We start from the raw sequence: 20,795 nt of genomic DNA on the forward strand, positions 1-20,795 counted from the left end.
AACGTGTTACTCCTTAAATGCCACCAGACACGTTAAAGGGTATTCAGTTTTATCTTTCAGGCAGTTAATCTCTATCAACAATTCCCATAAATTTTCCATCTACAGTAAAGTTCAGAATCACAGTAACACTAAGTTTAATGAACATTATTCATGGTACAATTTGATTTATTAATTGCGATGAAGATTCTCAGGTGGGTAGTAAGGTAGTGGGGTAGTATTGCTTTCAATCAAGAGGAATGGAGATATTTTCTCTCAACTAAGGCTAGAACACTTAAGTTTGGAACCAAGAACAACATTAAAACAAAATTCCACTGGGTGTGGTAGCCCAAACCTTTAATCCCAGAATTCAGGAGGCAGAAGCAGGCAAATTTCTGTGAGATGAAAGCTAGCTTGGTCTACACAGGGAGTTCCAGGCCAGCAGGGAGGTACAGGGAGACCCTGTCTCAAAAGAACAAAAAAGAAATAATTCCATGTAAAAGTTAAACAAGAATAATGAGAAAAAACTAAATTTTGTTAGGTTACAGCTAAATTTTTCATCATGATTATTTTAATGTCACAGGTCTATTTGAATGGCTCTGCTTCAAGTGCTGAATTATGCAAATCAAATAATTTTAATTGCTAAAATCACATTTTGTTGAAGGCACACATATTGTGTGGTATAGCTGGTAGAAGAGAGAGAACTTATCATTATAGCCTTGAAAGCAAATAATTTTCAAAGCAAAATATATAGGCTTTCCAATACGACCTCTTCAACTTCTACCTCACCCCTCACTAATAGTGTCTATGAACCCTAAGGCCAGCATGCATTACAGATTACCTGTCTTCTGCTTCTACTAAAGTGCTTTTTTAAATTTTCAAAATAGGAGACTACACTAATTCATTTAGAATTTTAGGAGTACATTTTTAAAAGTATAAACACTCTGGGCTGCTCAAGGTTGGTGTCAAACCAGGGAATAATTCTAAGACTAGATTAAAAAGTCCTTTTGTGTATCAGGATACTTCTAATTCATTGAGAAACACAGAACTGAAGGAGTTTTCAATTCAATGGAGTACTTCACTGATAAACACTAAACTTAATTGTGATAAAAGATGATTAAGTATGGAAGATTACTGAAACATTTACAGAACTGAGATTATTATAATGAAATATTACTGAGTCTAATATAAACAAAGCTTCTGAGTAATTAAAAAAATTAAAATTAGCAAGGTAGAGGCATTTCTGAAATCTATCTCATCCTATCAGCGAACAGCATTTCTTAGTGGACATAAGGACTACTGTGATGCCGGACTGTTTTCTGCTAGATGCATCAAGCTGAAGTTGCCAGGTTGTTAGCTTCCAAGCTGGGAAAAACCTGAAACTCTTGACCATCTTGTCATCATAGTTTAAAAAATGAGTGTAATTTCATATATATACACAGAATTAAAGAATAACTATATAAAATAAAAAACAAGCTTAAAGCTAAAAAGTTATGATACAGTATTTAACTAAGAAGGTGTATCTGAGAGTTTTTGAAATACATAATGAAAGATGGAAAACTATCAAGATGTTTCGATTCTACCGGACCTACACTACTTAGAATACCAATTTAACAGTTTAAAGTCAAAATGTTAATTTTTTGTTTGTTTGTTTTTGGTCTGTTTGAGACAGGGTCTCCCTGTAGCCACAGCTGGCCTGTAACTCGCTATGTAGACCAGGCTGGCCTTGATCTCACAAAGATCCTCCTGACTTTGCCTCTCCAGTGCTGGGATTAAAGGTGTGCAATACCATGCCCTGGTGCAAAGTGTTAATTTTTACAGTACAGTGACAACAGCTTTTATGATTTTAATGAAGAACAAACATTTTAATTTTATAGGGTAATAGAGAAACAGCCTGAAGACTCCCAAATTCTTTCAGTAACTAATTTAGTGTCATGAATATATAAGGTATTATGTTTGAGAATATTCAAATAAAGAATTATGCATCATTTTATTCACAGAAGGACCATATCAGTTAATATTATGGTTAATCTTCATGGTCTAAGATATATTAAGTGCTTTTTCTTCTAATAAAGCTTCATTCATGTTCTCATTTTTCCCAAATAAACTATAAACAAACAATTTTATAAAAAGTAGACTCTCAAACAGGGGTAGATTTCAAATAGACATAATACTAACATCTTTATTTATTTAGCTATGTACTTATGTCTTGCCATGCAACGCAGGTTGGCTTAAACTCACTTGAACTTTGATTCTCCTGCCTCTGTATCCTCAGTACTAGAATTGCAGGTGTGCCACCATGCCTACCTAATAGTAGCTTTTAATCAGAAAACATACTTTTAAAGAATATTTTGCCCCTGGTGTTGTAAAAAAAAAATCTTGATTTATGAAATATTCATGCTGTGAAGCTTTTGTTTTGTTTTACCTTTCTTGTGGCACTGCAAACCAGTATTCATGTTTCTTATCTCTCTGCGCATACTGCTGCATGGTAGCACTTGCTTGAGATACAAATGTTTTCCTCATAGGTTTTCCAACTCTGAGACATAAGAATTTATGTAATTGATGCTTTCTCTTTTCCTTTAAAAGTGAAGAGCCTAGAAGTGAGATGCACAGAGTGTCTCTTTAGTTCTCAAAGCTCACGATGAATTTAGATTCAATAATTTTATCTCCTAACTTCTAATTATTAAATAAAAACATATTTTATTGGTACTTAGGTGAATTGACTTAAGTATCTTATATATATTTTCCCATGGAAGATATAGTCCACGAAACCGCAAGACCAAATGAAAGAGCCAAGTAAATGAAATCACATCTAAGGCTATTGGGAAATAAAGTAAAGGCTGTGGAGACTTTTCAATAACTTGTTAATAATAGATACACTGACTTGCATATACTTGTAAAATTTTCTGCATATTCTGTATTACTCTTTAGAATCATATGAAAAAGTATGCAGAATTTTTCAATGCATACTTTAATATGGCTATAAAAGTAAAAAAATTAGTGAAATTTCTAGCTTTTACAAGCACGTAAGGGTGTAATGAATCAACAGTGTATTACTAGCTGCAGTTCCATGTTTGAATAGTTAATTATATCTAAATTATCTCTAACTTTTCTAACAAGAGGTATCAGTTATTTGGAGTCTGAAAAATATAGCTGAGTTCAGGAACCTGGACACTGATTAGTTTGCTTAGGCAGCACCCTGTAGAGATGGTCACAGTCCTGGAGTGTCCTAGTGTTAGTCATGTCCCACACCCCCATGCAGTAGTGTGCAAAGCACACAATTTTTTTGAGCCACAGCATTCATGCCTTGTTAAAAAGAGGACTGTATGCCATGCTTTCCATAACTCATTCTATATTTGAATATTACTACAATGCTTTATTGCTTTATATTATAGTTATAAATTTCAAAAAGCTTTACCATTTCCCCATTACACAGTATCATTATTAAAAACTAGTTACTTAGAGCTAATATTCATTCCATAAAATAAAGAAGAAAGCAATGGCAATGATTCAGAGAAACCTCCTAAAAATACCTATAAATTTTTCTTCTTTTATTGGTTACAACGTATCAAATATTAATTCTTATAACCTATTAAAATAACCTACCATGTTATTTATTTGACCAGAAATTTATGAATTTTTATCTAAGGTTTAAAAAATAACCCAAATATACAAAGATACTCCAATAAAGATATTCACACCAGTTTTATTTATATCAGAGAGTAAGTGCTTAACAAGACAAAGAGTTAATAAGAACACAGAAATGGTTTATTAAATCGTAAGACCAATGAAACAGCGCTTTCAAAGAACTATAATGACCATACGAAAGTGTTCATGGCATGCATGTTAAGTGAAAAGTAGGAAATAACACCACATATAGTATAAGAGTAACATTCTGATTTTATATTAAAATTGATATGTATAAACAGAAAGAAATATAAAAATCAAAATAAAAAAAACACCTTCCAAAGATCTGTAAGAATGTTAAAACTGACTGATTGTCGCTGACTGATAAATTTCAAGTAACTTTTATAAACTGTACAGAAATTTCCTACATTTGACTAATGTTCCCTATTAATGTACATTGTTCTGAATAAAGAATCTATAGAAAAACAACTTTTACAGAATTTCATTTGAGTAAACGCATTCTTTAAACAATAATGTGTATAATCCTTGGGTTTTCAAGGCATGTCAGCTAATGTAAATAAAATTCAATATTCTGAAAACTGAGAGCTGAGTGTGGCAGCACACACTTGTAATGCCAGTGTGGGAGGTAGATGAAGATGCAAGGCCTGCCTAGGATACATGAGACGCTGCCTCAACAACATTAAAAAAAAAGTGGCTTTTCTATTTTTAAAGGTTTTTGAAACTGGTTCTTGCTACGCACAGCAGGTTGGTCTCAAACTTGAGAAGATCTTAGAGGAGTGGGCCTCTACCTCCAGGTGTTGGAATTACAGGCAATTAAAAGCATGTGTGGCATGCTAGGCTAAGCCAGACCTTTATGAATTCCTAGGAGGAATACAAAATGGTATAGCCACTACAGAAAACAAGTGGATCCTCGAAAACTTCAGCCAAGTTATGATATGATCTGGCAATGCCGCTTTTTGTAATTATGCCAAATCCTAAAAGGAGTACAAATAGGTATTTGTACCCAAATGTTTGATGCAGCATTAGTCACAATATTAGACACTGCTGAACTTGCTTCGCATCATCCAATTGAGGAGACCCTGATACTGCTGGCAATGAATGCATAAACAAAGTGGCACATGCACACAATCAGCATTAATTCTTCAGCCTTACATGAATGGTAAAGGCACTATGCGAAGTGAATTAAGCAACAGAAAAACAGTGTATGTCCATTTATAGGAACTGCCGGAGTAAAGTCAGACAATACAAAGGTGATGACCAGGAAAGGGGAAGACTGTAGCTTATTGCTTAGTAAGTACAGAATTTTGGTGTAGGAAGATGGTAGAAGTTCTAAAGATGGATGTTAGTTGTTGGTTGTACAAGAACATGAACATACCTAATGCAATGAACTGTAGATTTGCAGGGTATGGTGGCACATGCCTTTAATCCCAGCACTTAGGAGGCAGAGCCAGGGATCTCTGTGAGTTCAAGGCCAGTCTGGTCTACATAGTGAGTTCCAGGACAGCTGGGGCTACAGAGAGACCCTGTCTCAAAAAGACCAAAAAAAAAAAAAAAAAAAAAAGGTTAAAGTGGTAACTTTACATTATGTTAACTTTATCACAAAAAGCCAAAATGGTGAATTTTATCTTGTGCACAATAAAAACTTTTGAATTAAATAAAATTCATATGTAAATTCAATCAATATATGATCAATATTTCAAGAGAACTGAAAAATATTTGTTATAGCTACTTAGCTCATAATATATTAAGCAGACAGACAATATAAGACTATTTCTACAATTTTCATAGTGCCAAAAACAGAACTAAAAGAGAAAGTAGGGGGCTAAAGATATAGCTCAGGGGTTAAGAGAACTGGCTGCTCTTGCAGAGGACCAGGGTTCCATTCTCAGAACCACATGGTGGTTGACAACCATCTGTTTCTCCAGTTTCAGGAGAATCCAACACCTTCTCCTGACCTCCACTGGGCACTGCACGACATGGGTGTACTTAGTCACCTGAAGGCAATACCATCATACACATAAAAATAATAAATAAAATAATTTTCTTTTAAAAAGAAAGTGGTATTTTTAATCCAAGTGCTTGTTTTTAAAAGAAGGCATCTAGCCAGAAAATGATAGAATTTCTAGATTCTGAAAAGAATTCTAGAAAGATTTTTTATGTCCAACTGTATTTTCTTTTTGGTCTTTTTGAGACAGGGTCTCCCTGTAGCCCCAGCTGTGCTGGAACTCACTATGTAGACCAGGCTAGCAATGATGGGATTAAAACTCTGGCAATGATGAATTACAATTAAAATCATAATTATGTATGCAATGATAAAAGACAGCCAGAACTAAAAAATGGAGTAATAAAAAATATTAAACAGCTTGGGTACATGTTCATAAAACCAACTTTAAATAAAATGCAGTGTGTCAGGAGTACTTAAACATATCAAAAAATGTTCATTGTGTGTGGATATAGCTGTTGGATGAGAAAAGAAGCATTCACTGTATATACATCTCCCCAGAGGACTGTCAGTCAAGGACCAGCTGATTGTCTTTCAGTCTGGGGGTCAGTGAGTGGGGAAAAGAGGGAAGCAACACGTGGTCACACGAACTAACTTTCTATGTCCTTACACTTACCATCTACATGTCCATCAGCACGTGCAATTTTATGCTTAATTTCTTTTTGTGATACCTGCTGAATATTATCCCTTTGCTGTTTAGCCTGTTGCATAGAATGAGTTTTCCAAAGTTTACGTAGCTCTTCTACTTCTGTCTCTGAGTCCTGTTTTTGTTCCTTCCCTTGTTTGCCCTTGTTAACAGTTTGCTTTTCTTTAAATTCTACTGTTTCTCCAGAAGATTTTTCTTTTCCACTTCCAACTTGTAGTAAATTTTCAAGGTGAAAAGAATCCTGGTCAGTATGACTTTTTACATTTGTACTCTGTTCTTTAGGGTCTGAGATTTCTTGACGGTTGTCTGTCACCTTAGCTCCTTCTTTAGCAGCTATATCAAGATTACTTAAATCAGTTTCATGAGATAAAGCCCCAACTTCATTGGAAGAATGTACAGTGTTGGATTTTAAGTGGTCAGGCATATCTGTCGACTCTGGTTTGGCTGTCGAAGACTCTACTTCAATCTGAGTGACAGTTTGCACAGATTCTGATGATGCACCAGATGATTTACCCTGCCGCAGCTCATCTGAAGAGATCATCTCCTCCCGGATGGGAGAGAGTTCTGACTCTGTGAAGACGTCCTCAGAGAGAGACTCCTCGGTGCTCCTGGGAGCAGTGCTGGCACTATCATTACCTGTATCATGGTTTCTCGAGTCTATTTCCTCGGGATTAACTCCTGTCACTTTCTTTGAATGGCAGAAGTCCCTTCCTGACAACTGATCTATTTCTCTGTTATTAAACAAAATAAGAAGTATTAGACATTAAAAATTATTGCATTTTCCACAACTGAATATTGAAGTAATATCACAGAAGAGGCTTTTAAAAAAAGATAAAACTACAGCTCTTACAAGAACATAAAAATGCTGTTCTCACATAGACCAAGTAATCACATCAAGATTTTAGTAACTGCTTATTTTTTGGGAAAAATCAATGTAAGATATCCTTGCAAGTAATCTCTAAAAAAAATTGATGACAAAAATTCTTGATGAAATTATAATATTAAACTATAACTTAGTGTTAGAATATGAACATAAAGTTTCAATTAAAATTTAAATCTATTAAGTAATTTACTAATTTAACACACACCTATGCAATGTTTATTTATATGCAGAGACATTAAACAAAAATAGATGATTAGATTGCAAGGGATAAAACAGAACCAAGACCAGGCATCTGAAGGAAATCCTTATGCTAGCAACTCATAACAACAGTGCTAAGAGAACTTGTTCAGTTAGAGAACTTAGATGTTAAATAGTGAATGTTTCATAAGTAAGTCTACATTTCCATCATTAATGGTATTTGATTAGGCAAGCACCCATGTTCACAGTGCTAGAAATAAGCAGTGTAAGTATCTCTTTATCATTAGATAAGTCAGTAAATTAGAATGATAATTACAATTACTTTGTGACAAATGTAAAATACTTGGTGTTGGTGAAAAAGCATTAATATTCATACATATATTGAAAACAATAAAAATGTGCTAAATAGAGAAAGACCAGAAAGGAAATCAACATAAAATAACTGGTTTTCTATGGTAAGTAAAGCTGAATAAAGTTTTATTCAGTCTTCCTGTGGCTTCCCAATTTTCTTCAACAAAATTTTTAATGTTATGTAAAATTTATTTTAGAGACAGCCGAAGTCTAATTCCTATTTGTCTGCCTCTGTACTAGATTCAGTTTTTAAGAAACAAAAGTATCTAATTTGTGATATTTAACATGCAACAGTGTCATCTACTGGTAATTCATTTAAACTGCACCAATAAGGTCATGGAACTGGGTATGAAGGTTGAGAAACTTTATCTGTATACTTAGCAGAATCCTAAGATTGTTTTCAAAAAATAAAGATAAAAGCCTAACAGAATATATATTTAGGTAATTGCTATATTAGAGTTAATATGCTGAAAGGCTAACCATTTCTGTCAGTGGACTGTATTGATCAATAGAGTTCTAGACAATATCTGGGAAATCAATTTCCCAAGCACTGTAAGAAGAAATCAAATCACATCTTTTACCTCATTTTTGCCAAATAAAACATTTTGCAAAAGCACTTCCTATATTTATTCAGGTTGAGGACAAACAGTGATTTCAGTTAATGTCTAAGGCAAGATTTAAGGATATTTCTTCCTGGAGGTTATTATTTTAAATGTCTGAATCAATTTCACAGTCTTCACAAGTAATATACTAAAAGATAAAATGGCCATCTGAAAGGGAAGGAGCACCAGACCCCTCGTAGAACAGTCAGACTATTCCAAGTAAGAAAATCCCCAATTATCATTAACACGAAGAGAAAATTAGGATACTTTACTTATAACCTTCTTTTTCTTTGAATCTAATCCATCAGTTCAATCTGTACCTCATCTCTCCACTTACCCTCAATAATTCTTATTTTCTAAAATTAGCTTCGAATGACAGTCCATAAATGTAACCAGTAGTTTAGAATATTTTCTTATAGAGATTATTTGTGCTTTAAAGATTAGTTTACCAAGCCAAAATAATATCTACCACTCAAGGTATAATAAACACGTTTGCAAGAAGGGATTTTATTCTGTCATAGGTATTCTAATAGCTCAAACAGTCTTGCTCTGAGGAAAAGAAAAAAATTCCTTTCTCCTTTGTAATTTCTTTTGCTCCACGAGTAAATGTGTGAATGTAAATCTCAACTATCAGTTAAAGTGAAGCCAGGTTTTAAACTGTGTGGAGAGATAGGGAGGCTCTTTTCTATTATATCAACTCTCTTCCTTCCAACTTTTCTTTGTATTTTATTTGTTTTTATTTGTCAGTCTTTTTAAATTTCTGTCACTAATTTGGTCAGGCATATCACCTTTAAAGTCTTTGCCTAAATTTCAGTATCTTACACACTCCCCCAGGTCAGTATATTCCAGGATCAAATCTTAATTAGTGCAACTTGGAAGTTTTCTCTCTCTCATGTTTTATACTTTCTGGACGAGAAGATACAACAAATAAATCAACAAATGAAAGAAAGCTGTCCTGAGTACGGCAATGCCAGGTCTCTATTCATGCCACACTTCCCATGCCACACTTCCAAGTCCCACAACGTCACTGCTTAGGCACAGTGATGGAAAACTTGAAACCGAGCTGTGAAAAAGACACAGCAGTATGACAGAATTTATTTTCCGTCTAAACACTGAATTAAATGAGTGCTACAGATTACCTGTCAAATTTCTGGTTCTTTTAGCAAGTAAATATAAACCTAAAGCAATTCCTAATTATATATTCTAGGCAAACAAAAAATAATCTATCCAATAGAGCTTCTATTTTTTTTCACTAATGACCAAATGAGAAGCAGAAATATAAAATTAATAAAATTAGACAGCAGGGTCAACTAGATTTAAAAAAAAAGGGGGGGTGAATATAAATAGCACTCTTACAGGGGTAAGGATTCCTTTATTTTGCTATCCAAAATTTCCTTGTACATCGCAGCTGACATCACCTCTTCCATGGGACACATGATGCCATATTCCTCACAGCCATTCTCTTGAACAAGAGGGTCCGTTTTATGTGGATCAAACATTATATTATTTGGTGTGACTAGCAGCACACCACTGACTGTGCCCTAAGATGAAAAAAGAAAATAATATTTAATCTTCAAAGTTCATAGCTTCACAAAGGATTCTCGCTATTTCTACTAATTTTTCCTGATTTTAGGCCATCTACTTTCGACATAGTACAGTCAAGAACTGTGCCAATCTCATGAAAACATTTTAAATGAAAATATGGCTTCCCAGTAAATGCTCTACTTTCGCAGAGACAGAATGCAAAGAAAGAACTTTATATTCTACCCAAATCAATCAAGTAAAGACTTAAAATTTACAAAGTAAAATAATGGTTTATATTAGGAAGAAAACTTGAGTAAGCTAAGAAGGGACTGCACAGTCTGCACTGCATGATGCCATGCTTTGCAGTAAATTGTAGACCATTTCCTGTGTTCTTCTACTACAGAAACCAAAATGGTTTTATGTACACAGTGAAGACTGTATGAAATCACGAATTAACAATTAAATCCATCACAAAAAGGTAAAATTTCTTTGAAATATTTTTAAAAATTAGTATTTTTATCTGAATCTTCTGCTACTCCTCAGCAATGGACCTTTGGCTTGCAAAGCTTTGGGGTACATTTCTTGAAGTGTAAAGTTGGGTAGATTAGACGATGTCTAAATTAAACAATTATTTTGAATTCTACTATAAAAATGTAAGACATTTTAAACAACTTTGTATAAATACTGACACAAATCTGCAAGAAGTTACTCCCTTTACAAATTAAGGTTTATAGACAGATGCTAGCACTAACATGCACTAGTTAGTATTTACTGCTTCCTGAGTATCACGCTGTGAATGCACCAGGGTTTATCTGATAGTCACAATTACAGACTTGAAACGGATGTAACAATTCTATTTTACAGGCAGGAAAACTAAAGTTCAGAGAGGTAAGCAATTTGTCCTAAAAAAACTAGGATGCAAAATCCGGGGAGTATGTTCTTTTTACCACACTCATTAGCATCCAAGTCACAAAATACATGCATGCCAAACCAAATGTAAAACACTCCTTACTCCCATTTTTAAATCTCTTTTATTCCACTACATTCTGTAAGTGTAAAAATTAAGAGCCTGACAGAAATCAGAAAATCAAACAATTACATCAATGTCATACTGCTTTTTTTCCTGAAAATATTAGAGAAAAAGAATATCTATTTTGTCTGATTTGGTATCACACCATTCTTCCAAGTTCAGTACCAGCAAAGTATCTGACTTTAACTTAAAGAAAATATAGCCCAAGTTATGGCAGATGGTATCTCCAAACATGACTAAGTCCAAAAACACTAAAAATAAAATATTAATAAATACAGTTTCCCAAGAACTAGTTTTTAAAAAGCTACCAAAGTAGTTATGTAAAGGTATAAAGGATTTATAGTAAAATGCATGTAATACTAAATAAAAATATATGTATGTGTATTTTGTTAAGGGAAATGATCTGAAATTCAACTAGGACTTCTTTTTTGTAAAACAAAAACTTAGGTCAGAGGACAACTTGTAGGAAGTTAGCTTTATTCTTCCAACAGGGGCCTTTATCCACTGAGTCATCTTATAAACACTCAAGTAGTACTTCTATTTCAGAAAATGGACCACCTAAATGATGAGTAAATACATAAACTGTAGCCTATTTAACTTTAAGGAGATTCATTCACACTAATTTATATACTTGAAGCACCTGTCAACTCCTAGTCAATTAGAAATGGTAATGTATGTTATGAGAATATTCACACTGCCAGGGATAATGTAAAAACTGGACAATCAAAGCTACAGTATATGCAAAGTAACAAAACTTTAAAGGGTTTTTAGGCTTTCTGTGCCTGTTATGTCCTCAATTTCTGTAAACTAAAGATTTTGAAAAATGAAACCAAGCAATTAGCTAAAAGTAAAGAAAGCACATTCCAGGTTCTTTCAGATTTTGTTAAGTTTTACTTGTAAGCACATTTTAATTGATTATTTTGTTTCCTAAGTTTTTTTGTTTCTTGGCAATACTGAGGATTGAACCTAGAACATCAGGCATGCAAGGCAAGTGCTCTACCACTGTGCTAACAGCTCTAGCCCTTAGCAGATGATGTGGTTTACCACATTAGCACATTTTTATCTTTCATTTTAGAATATTTTCACAAAGATAATTCTATATTGCTGAAAATCAACAAAAGACCCAGTGTTGTGATAATACTTTTAATTTTCCATATTCAGTAATATCACTGAAACATCTTCAGAATTGTTTCTACTTCTTGGATTAGAAAATTTATGAAACCCTAGTCACTGGATTAATCAACCTGCTTTAACTTTCTAGGATCCATCCTTATTTGCTATCACTAAAAGAATACACAGATGAGTTTATCAAGTTTCTTTTCCTTGGCTACATCACAAAGGTTTCCAAGTAGTCAGAGTTTTTGAGACAATTTGTAAAAGACTTGGCCATAAGAAATATTTTCTCAATATCAAATTCACAAAAACACATTGAGAAACCATTTCGTATGCATTCACTGAGATAAAGTCTAAAACCATAAGCTGTGTACAGATGCCCACTTTGTAAAGACAACCTAAAAGTAGAAAATGGTAAAAGAGAAGCCACATTAGCACCTCTCAACAGGAAGTGGAGATAGCTGCAGCAGTCTGCACCGCGGTACACTCCAGAGCAAAGACTACTAAGATTAACAACATTTTGGGGTTTTTTTGGTGATGACAATTCATTAAGACAACACAAGAATGCTAAACATTTTCAAACACAATAACACTTTAAAAATGCATAAAATATAAACTGAATAACATTTATAGTGAGATACTTCTACAACCTTCTGTCAATAACTTACAGAATCACCCAACTTGATTTAATGGACAGGGCAAAATATTCCACCCAATATCAGAATATATGTGCTTTGTTAATACATTTATTTATATATCCCATTAGCTTTAATAAGTGTCACAGATAAACAGACTGTAAATCATGAACAAATTCATAGTGACTCAAGCATAGTTACCAAAACCTTGTTAAAATATTAAGGATTTGTTGATGCTATTGACTCAAAATGAAAATGCCATATTTTGATAGTTTAGTAACAAATGAGGCAACATTTAAAAGTCTTCTCAAAGGGCTGGAGAGATGGCTTAATGTTTAACGGCACTGGCTACTCTTGCAGAGGACCTGGCTTTGGTTCCCAGCATCCACATGGCAGCTAACAACCATTCATAACTTCAGTTCCAGGGGATCTGATGCCCTTTTCTGGCCTCCATGGATTTGCACACATGTGGTGCGATTACATATATCCAAGCAAAACATTCATATACATAAAATTAAAATTAAAAAGAAACCTTCATAATGCGATTCATTACCTTGCCCCTTGTGATATATTTGCAATTAATTTTAAGAAATTTCTCAGTAAATGCTTCTTCTTCCTCAGAAGTTGAAGATACAACTCTTGCAGGTCGGATACCAGTAACAGTAGATGATGGAGTTGCTTCTTTTGGATGGAGTACTTCAGGAGTCTTAAAAACAAAACAAAACAAAACAAAAACACAAAAATGTATTTTAGGAAACCAGATAAAATATACACATTATTAAAGACAAATGAACAGCCTCCCCCAGTAAGTACTATTCTTTTTCCTTCTCACCATATTCTCAGCCTCAAAAATTCCTACCATGAATAATAGTGGTATTGTTTCCACGTTTAATAAAGATCTTAAAAACAATGAAAATTTTCATTTTAATAAGATGCATATATTTTACATATATATACACATTATACATAATAATCTGGAAAACATTAAAACCTACATAACATAGAACCCTCCTATACCTAATACACTAATCAGTTGCTTGTGAATTAACCCACGGTTTTGATAAGACCAGACAACATCCATCAGATGCAAGGAGCACAGGAGAATGAAGAAGAGCTTGCTAGCAACACCTAGTACATAGCAGGCAAGTAGTATATACTTATCAGAAGAGGAATTTATTTTTTCTATTGTTTTTTAAATTTTAGAATGGTTTTTCTTTTTGAAATTGTGTATACTATGCACATGTGTGTATATGTACATTTACATGTATGTAGAGTATTTGTGTGGGGGTACATTGCACATATGTGTGCACATATATGGAGGCCCAGAGTTGAAATCAGGAATCATTCTTGATTGCTCTTCCATCTTATTCATTGAGGCAGGGTCTCTCGGTCAAACCCAGAGCTCATCCATGTGTCTAGTTATGCTAGTCAGGTTACTCTGGTGATACTGTCTTTGCTTTCCCAGGCTGGAGTATAGGTTGGACACCATGCCCACAAGACATTTAAGAGGACAGTAAGATTTCTGGAGATCTGAACTGCAGTTCCCATACTTGGGTGGTAAGCATTTTAACCATGGAGCCATCTTCCCGCCCCAGAAGTGTACTGTAGCTTCAAACTCCCAAGAGTTCCTCAATGTCATTCTATGGAGCAATAGAAAAATCAGTTTAGTTTCTTAGCTGCTATGGGTCATTCTTGCAGTGCAACTCATGAATTTCTTCCCAGAATGTCACTCAATGGTTAAAATACAGACTTACAAACAAATGAAATTACATTGAAACACAATTATAGCAATATTCAAAATCCATACTGGAAGGCTGGCATGGTGGCACACACCTTTAATCTCAGCACTGGGAAGGCAGAGGTAGGTCAATCTTCGTGATTTTGAGGCCAGCCTGGTCTACACAGCAAGTTCTAAGCCAGTCAGTGCTATATTATGAGAATCAACCAACCAATGAACCAAACATAAACCAACAAAATAAACTGGAAACAAAGTGATAAATATACTAAATGATACATCTAGAAGTGACTCTGACAATTATGCTGAATATCATCACTGTTTAAAGGTTGTAAACAACATTAGGAATCTCTACAGCTCTGACATGCCCTGAAAATGTCTATGAGTTATACTGAGGTCAAAATCACACGTACACTTGATATTTCTTTATAATTTGCTGTATATAATTTAAGTTTTAAAAATTTTAGACTTTATTCAAAATATTTATATCCAAGTTCATAGACCCTTTATATGGTACCCATAAGTTCACCTTACAAAAGATATTCTGTACACTGTAGAAAGGACAGGCAAATGGCATTTAACCTGTCTGTTAAACACCTCCATAGAGGCACTCCACACCTTATGAATAAAGGACACCACCTCGCGTGGTGCTCATAATAGCAAGATTCTCCTAAGTTTTGAACTAAAATCTGCTACTGTGAACAAGACTGCCCTTCTCTTTGATCTCACAGACCTAGGTGTTTGAAAAGAAGTTTCCACTTTAACACAAATTTCTCCCCTAACAGATGATCTCCTTTAGCCTACAGGAGGGCAGAATTTTAGGTCTTCTTTCAAACATCCCTAATAAAACACAGGGCCCAGGTCTCTACTACTAGAATGGAGAATCAACAGATATTTGTTGAAGGAAGGATAGACTAACACAAAATATGGCAAAATTGTATTTAATATACTACAATTTTAGTTTTTGAAAAAAATTGAAATAGAGCTTACCAGTTATGGAGAATGTCAAATCATACCCATTAAAAAAATCTCCATAATCTTTCCATTTCTTCATGCTACTTAAAAACTTTACAGTCACTGGTAGTTATCATATCTAAGAGTTTTATATCACACATAAACATTCAGCACAGCTACTTAAAATAATATAGTGATATTAATAATAACTTCAATGACTATGACATCCAGCTCTGTTTAAACATGGGATGTGGACCATTTTAATTTTTTAACCCACATATGAGATATATACTCCAGCACTGGTTTTAAAAGAAACTTATGTTTTAGCCAAATTCCATACCTTGCAAACAAGATGACAGACTGAGATGTAAATCTAAGCTGCCAACAATGAACTAGTGAACATGGCTACAATAATATACATTTTCCCCTTCAAATCTTCCACCAAATGATGGATAAAACAACCCCCCCCCCAAAAAAAAAGCTGATCCAGAATCACTGGATGGTGCAAGATGGCAAAAGGCCAAATATTGTTCAGAGGCTTTCAATTACTCCATATCCAGCTTTTATCTACTACAAATACTACAGTCATAGAAAAAATTATAAGTACATTGTCAAATGCTTTTCTTAAATGAAGAGTTATCTTATTGAACAACATGATCTGAGGTTCCCTCAAAGTCTCAAATTCTACAACTCAGTATCTATAGCAATCCCAATTTTCAATGTAATCTCATTGAAAAGAATACGTGAATTAGCTTAGCAAATGCTTGAAGTATCGCACAAAAGACATTTTCTTTCAAAATGCATCAAGTTATTCAAAGGGATTATTATCAGTCCTCAATACAACTTACATAAATGTGCATTGTTCAAAATACCATTATCTGTATGTAGAGCTTGCTCAAGCTGACATAGATTCCTAATCATGATACAATGGTTTCAGAGTTTGTTAAATGGCTTTTGGAAAGTTTTCTGTCATTCTATTTTAGCTACCAGGGACAGAAAGGTCCTTAAACAGAAATAAAGCTATCTAGCTAGTTTCAGTATTGCGCCAAATATGCAAATGTTAAAAGCCCAGGGATTATAGTAACTGCCACTTTCTACTTCTTGCCTAGGTTTTTTGTGCTTGTGCTCTTTGGTGGTTGAAATGTGCAGAAATATTCTCTAGTAACACATAAGTTAAACAGAGAGTTTGAGGAAGAAAAGCCACTGCAGGCACAGAAACACGAACGTTAATATTTATGTCACAATATATATAAGCTATGTAATTTTAAAATATTTTCATGTGAAGCAATGTAAATTATATTCTTGATTTAGCTCAATAAAAGTATTTACCTCCAAGAAGTTGTATTTAACCATGTATTATAATTTACTTACATTCTACTTAGAACCAAGAAGTTGAGAAAGCTTATAATCAAGATGCAGAATGAAATGAGAAAAATGCAACTTGCTCTTTTAAGTGAAGAAAAATAAGTTACAGTTGTAAAGAATTAGTGTTGGTATTAGCTCTGGCTCTGAGCTTTTTATCACCAGACTAAAAGCAAGCAAAATCAATTTTTTTGAATTGCAATTACGGAATGATGCTCACATGCAGAAAACTGTCACTCAATCATTTATCCATTTGCAAATACAGGAATTTCTTCTCTATGAATAATGGGCTTCCTAGAATCTAAATACAAAGTATCACTGTAAAGTTCTATTTCATCACATTAATCATAATTTTTTTCAGAGAATTACAGCATAATCAATTTAAGTTGATTTTAAGATAAGTTGGAAAGCATCATAAATAATTTGCATTTATACATTTATGTTTATAAGCATTTGTTTAAATAATTTTGTAATATATAGGCTTTTATTCAATATAAAGTTGGTATGTTCAGAGATTCAGATTTAAGTTTAGAAGCACTGAAGTTAAAATTCTAATTTGTATTAATATGCATAAATCTATGGCAATGAATGCACCTGGTCTCAGATAATATCAATATTTATATTTTATACAATAATACATATTTTTGAAATGAATTACTGTTTTAATATTCAGCTTAAAAATAGAGAAACAAAAATGAGAAGTTCATGACATGAGGACAGCATATGTGAGAGCAAATTTCTCAAGTGTATGTGATATTTAGCCTTCTCAAACTGCTGCTGGTTCCAATGTTTTTAAATTCATGTCTATCTGCTATCACTTGCAATCAATGTTTACTTTCAAGTATATAGGTACATGACTTCAGGATGCCAATTAGCTAAGATTAGTATGACTAAAGGGAGTGATGTGCTTTGTAAGAACTCACACATTATCAAGCTTGTCCATATGGGTGAGAGGTAATTCATACTTTCATATGTATTGCCCATGTATGAATAAAGACAATTTCACTTGTTATTTTTAAAAACTCTTATTTGCCCATATAGGTCTTCTAAAGTTCCCTTTTCTTAAAAATAAGTGAGATTAAATTGTGTGGTACAAATTAAAGTTTATAAAATAAACTAATTTTCTTGAAATTTTATAGTAGTAGTTGATTGTGTCTCCCAAATGATGTACTGAAGTTTCAACTCCCATACCTGATAATGGGAACTTGATATGGAAACAGGTTTTTATAGAACTTATTAGTTAATAAGCAAAGGCCACTGTCTAGAACTTGTAATGCTAATTACTGTTGCCTTTACTTCTCCTTCGCATCTCCTATTCATGATTCAAGGACTTTCTTTTCTCCTTAGTGACAAGAGTCATGCAATTTGGGAGTCTTTTAGATAGACTCACTGAAGGGGTACTCCAATTGCCTCACCCTGCGTCCCTGTTCAGCATGGAAGAAGCTGGAGTGGTCTAAGTCCTGTTTCCCTAGTGGCAATTTGGGTAACCTCTTCAGAGGATGGTGTGATAAGAATAGGAGGTAGGAACTGGCTAGGGAGTTAGGGTGAAAAGACCCCAAAGGAAAGTAGCCAGTTTCTTTTCTAAAAGTCAAAATATCCTTGGGCCTCTTAACAACATACTCTGTTCTAAAGGCCAAATATGTTGAAAGCATTTGGGAGCTTGTATCTAATCCTTAAAAGATTTTAGGGTTACCTTTTCAGAGGGGGGAAAGCTGGAGGGGAGGGAGTGGGCATGGATTTGATCAAAACACCTTATATGCATGTATGAAATTCTCAAAGTTTTTGTAAAAGTTAAAAAAAAAATAAGCAAAAGGCATATGGGAACAAGGAAGCCTTAAAGACTGACTGGGGGAAGCAGGTAGGTCATGTGCTAACCAGGGCAGACATTGGAAATGATACACCTTCAAGGCAAAGAATTCCAAAGACTTCCAGCAAACATTAGCTAGATGAGCAGGAAAGGATTTGCCTGCCCAGGTCTTAGAGGAGGCAACGGTCTGCAAACCACTGGAATAGAGGCTTAGGAATACCAGGAAACTAATGTAGACAATGAGAAAAATTAAATTATTTAAAAGAACACATTAAAACGCCCAGATGGTTTTGAGAAGTGACTCAGAAATTAAGAAGACTTGCTGATCTCCCAGAGGATCACAGTTTTGATCTGAGCATGCATACACTGGGCAGTTCACAACAACCTGTGACCAGTCCAGGGTATCCAAAGCCCTCTTCTTTTAGCCTCTATGGGCACATGCACACATGTATAGACATGCACTCAGGCACACACTCATACACATAAATAATTTTTAAAACTCTTTTTTTAAAGTCCAATCTTTATTATAGAGGGAGAAAAGAACAATGTTTTGCTCTCCTTGTCATCATTTTTTTTCTTATTCCAACGACAGGCAATTTTTAACACATTTTTCTAGAAACAACTTGAAGCAGGCTACACATACAATGAAGTTTAAGGGGGGGAAAATAGGAATATGAAACCAAAGACCAAAGGATTTCCCAACATGGTGCCAACTTTGGTGGAATAACGAGTTTGTTGGGCTTGCTAACAGAACATAGGGTAGGGGTTTATTTACTGAAGCATGGGTGCCCCCCCATCTACCACTGCAAAGTCCACACTCAAATATAGATCCTATAACTTCCTGACAGCCACACAAAATGGCGAGGGGGTGTCTCATGGTATCTCTGCTTATATATCCTTAGCCCCTCCCCCACATGCAGCTAAGGCTGACTGGGTGGGAGGAGTAACTGACTCCCCCAACCACTCCTTGCCAAACATGGGAATGAGGTGTGACTCTAGCTTGCTGGCATAGTGGTCAGAGGACACTTCTGTCAACACTCCACCCCTTCCTCCAGCTCTTACTTTCTTTCCCCCAACCCCTTCTGCAAAAGTCCCTGAGCCTTAGAGGGGGTGATAGGTGTGGGATGATCTTCCTCTCATTGTGGCAAGGCAATGAACTTTAGGATCTCTGCATCATCTGTTTCCCATGGGCTGTTGGCCCATTTCTGTGGGATTCCATCTATTATAAGGATTTGGTGCTAGAATCCAAAACTGAGGGAGAACATACATCTTTGGTTTTTGTGAGTCTTGTTAACATCACTTACTATAACAGTTTCTATTCCATCCATTTACCTTCAAATTTCATTTCATCTTTCTTTACTGCTGAGTAGAACTCCATTGTGTAAATGTACTACATTTTCATTAACCATCTGTTAGTTGAGGGGCACTTAGGTTGCTTCTATCTCTTAGCTATTGTGAAAAGAGCAGCAACAAACATGGTTGTACAGTGTCTCTGAAATAGGATGGGTCCTTTGGGTATATGCCAAGGAGTGGTATAACAGGGTCATATGATACATTCATTTCTACTTTTCTAAAAGTTCTCCACACTGTTTTCCATAGGGATTGCATGAGTTTGCACTCCCACCAGCAGTGAATGAGTGCTCCCCTTCTCCACATCCTCACCAGCTTTTCATATCACTTGTTCTCTTGATCATAGCCAGTCTGACTGGGGTAAGGTGAAATCTTAAGGTGGTTTTAATTTGCATTTCCCTAATTACTAACCATGTTGAATACTTTTTAAGATGTTTCTTAGCCATCTTTATTTCTTCCTTTGAGAACTCTGTTTAGATCTTTAGCCCATCTTTTAATTGGGACATCCAGTCATCATTTTAACATTTCTGAATGACTAGTCAGCTATACTGTTATTTTTCATTTGGCTGGGCCATTTGGCTGTGTACTTCCACACAGCTCACTACCTCTGACAACTTCCTAGTTCTAGAAACTGTGACATGCATTTCAATTTTAGAAGACACCTTAGCTGCACAGCATTTGCTCTTGGTTCTCCTAATGGAGCACTTTGGCAACACAAAAAGTGGTTAAGAACACAACACGAAATCCAGATCTATACATGTCAGGTCTAATTCTCTCCCTGTACTACTTAGTGACTATAATATTTACGAATTACTCAATCTCCTTTCTGTGCCTTAATTCCTTCATTTTAAAAATAGACATTATAATCACTGCTGATTAAATGAAGCTCTAAAGTACTCAGATGAAAGTAAAGAGCAAGAACTTTGTAAGACAGCAGTAACTGTAACAGCATAATCAGTCTATGAACTACCCAATGTGC

General features: G+C 34.7%; 1 protein-coding gene across 1 annotated transcript in view; it reads right to left on the reverse strand.

Moving 5' to 3' along the window:
* LOC103748760 (oxidation resistance protein 1) overlaps nt 1-20,795 on the reverse strand; it is a gene marked incomplete in the record, with an annotated part of 105,654 nt that overhangs the window by 40,172 nt on the left and 44,687 nt on the right. The window contains 4 exon segments of the mRNA XM_029555214.1: nt 2,402-2,570; nt 6,243-7,003; nt 9,663-9,847; nt 13,162-13,314. Of these exon segments, the coding sequence (XP_029411074.1) occupies nt 2,402-2,570; nt 6,243-7,003; nt 9,663-9,847; nt 13,162-13,314 (1,268 nt within the window).

The sequence above is a fragment of the Nannospalax galili genome, unplaced genomic scaffold (genome assembly GCF_000622305.1).
Source record: "Nannospalax galili isolate Female #2095 unplaced genomic scaffold, S.galili_v1.0 scaffold284, whole genome shotgun sequence".
NCBI lineage: Eukaryota > Metazoa > Chordata > Mammalia > Rodentia > Spalacidae > Nannospalax > Nannospalax galili.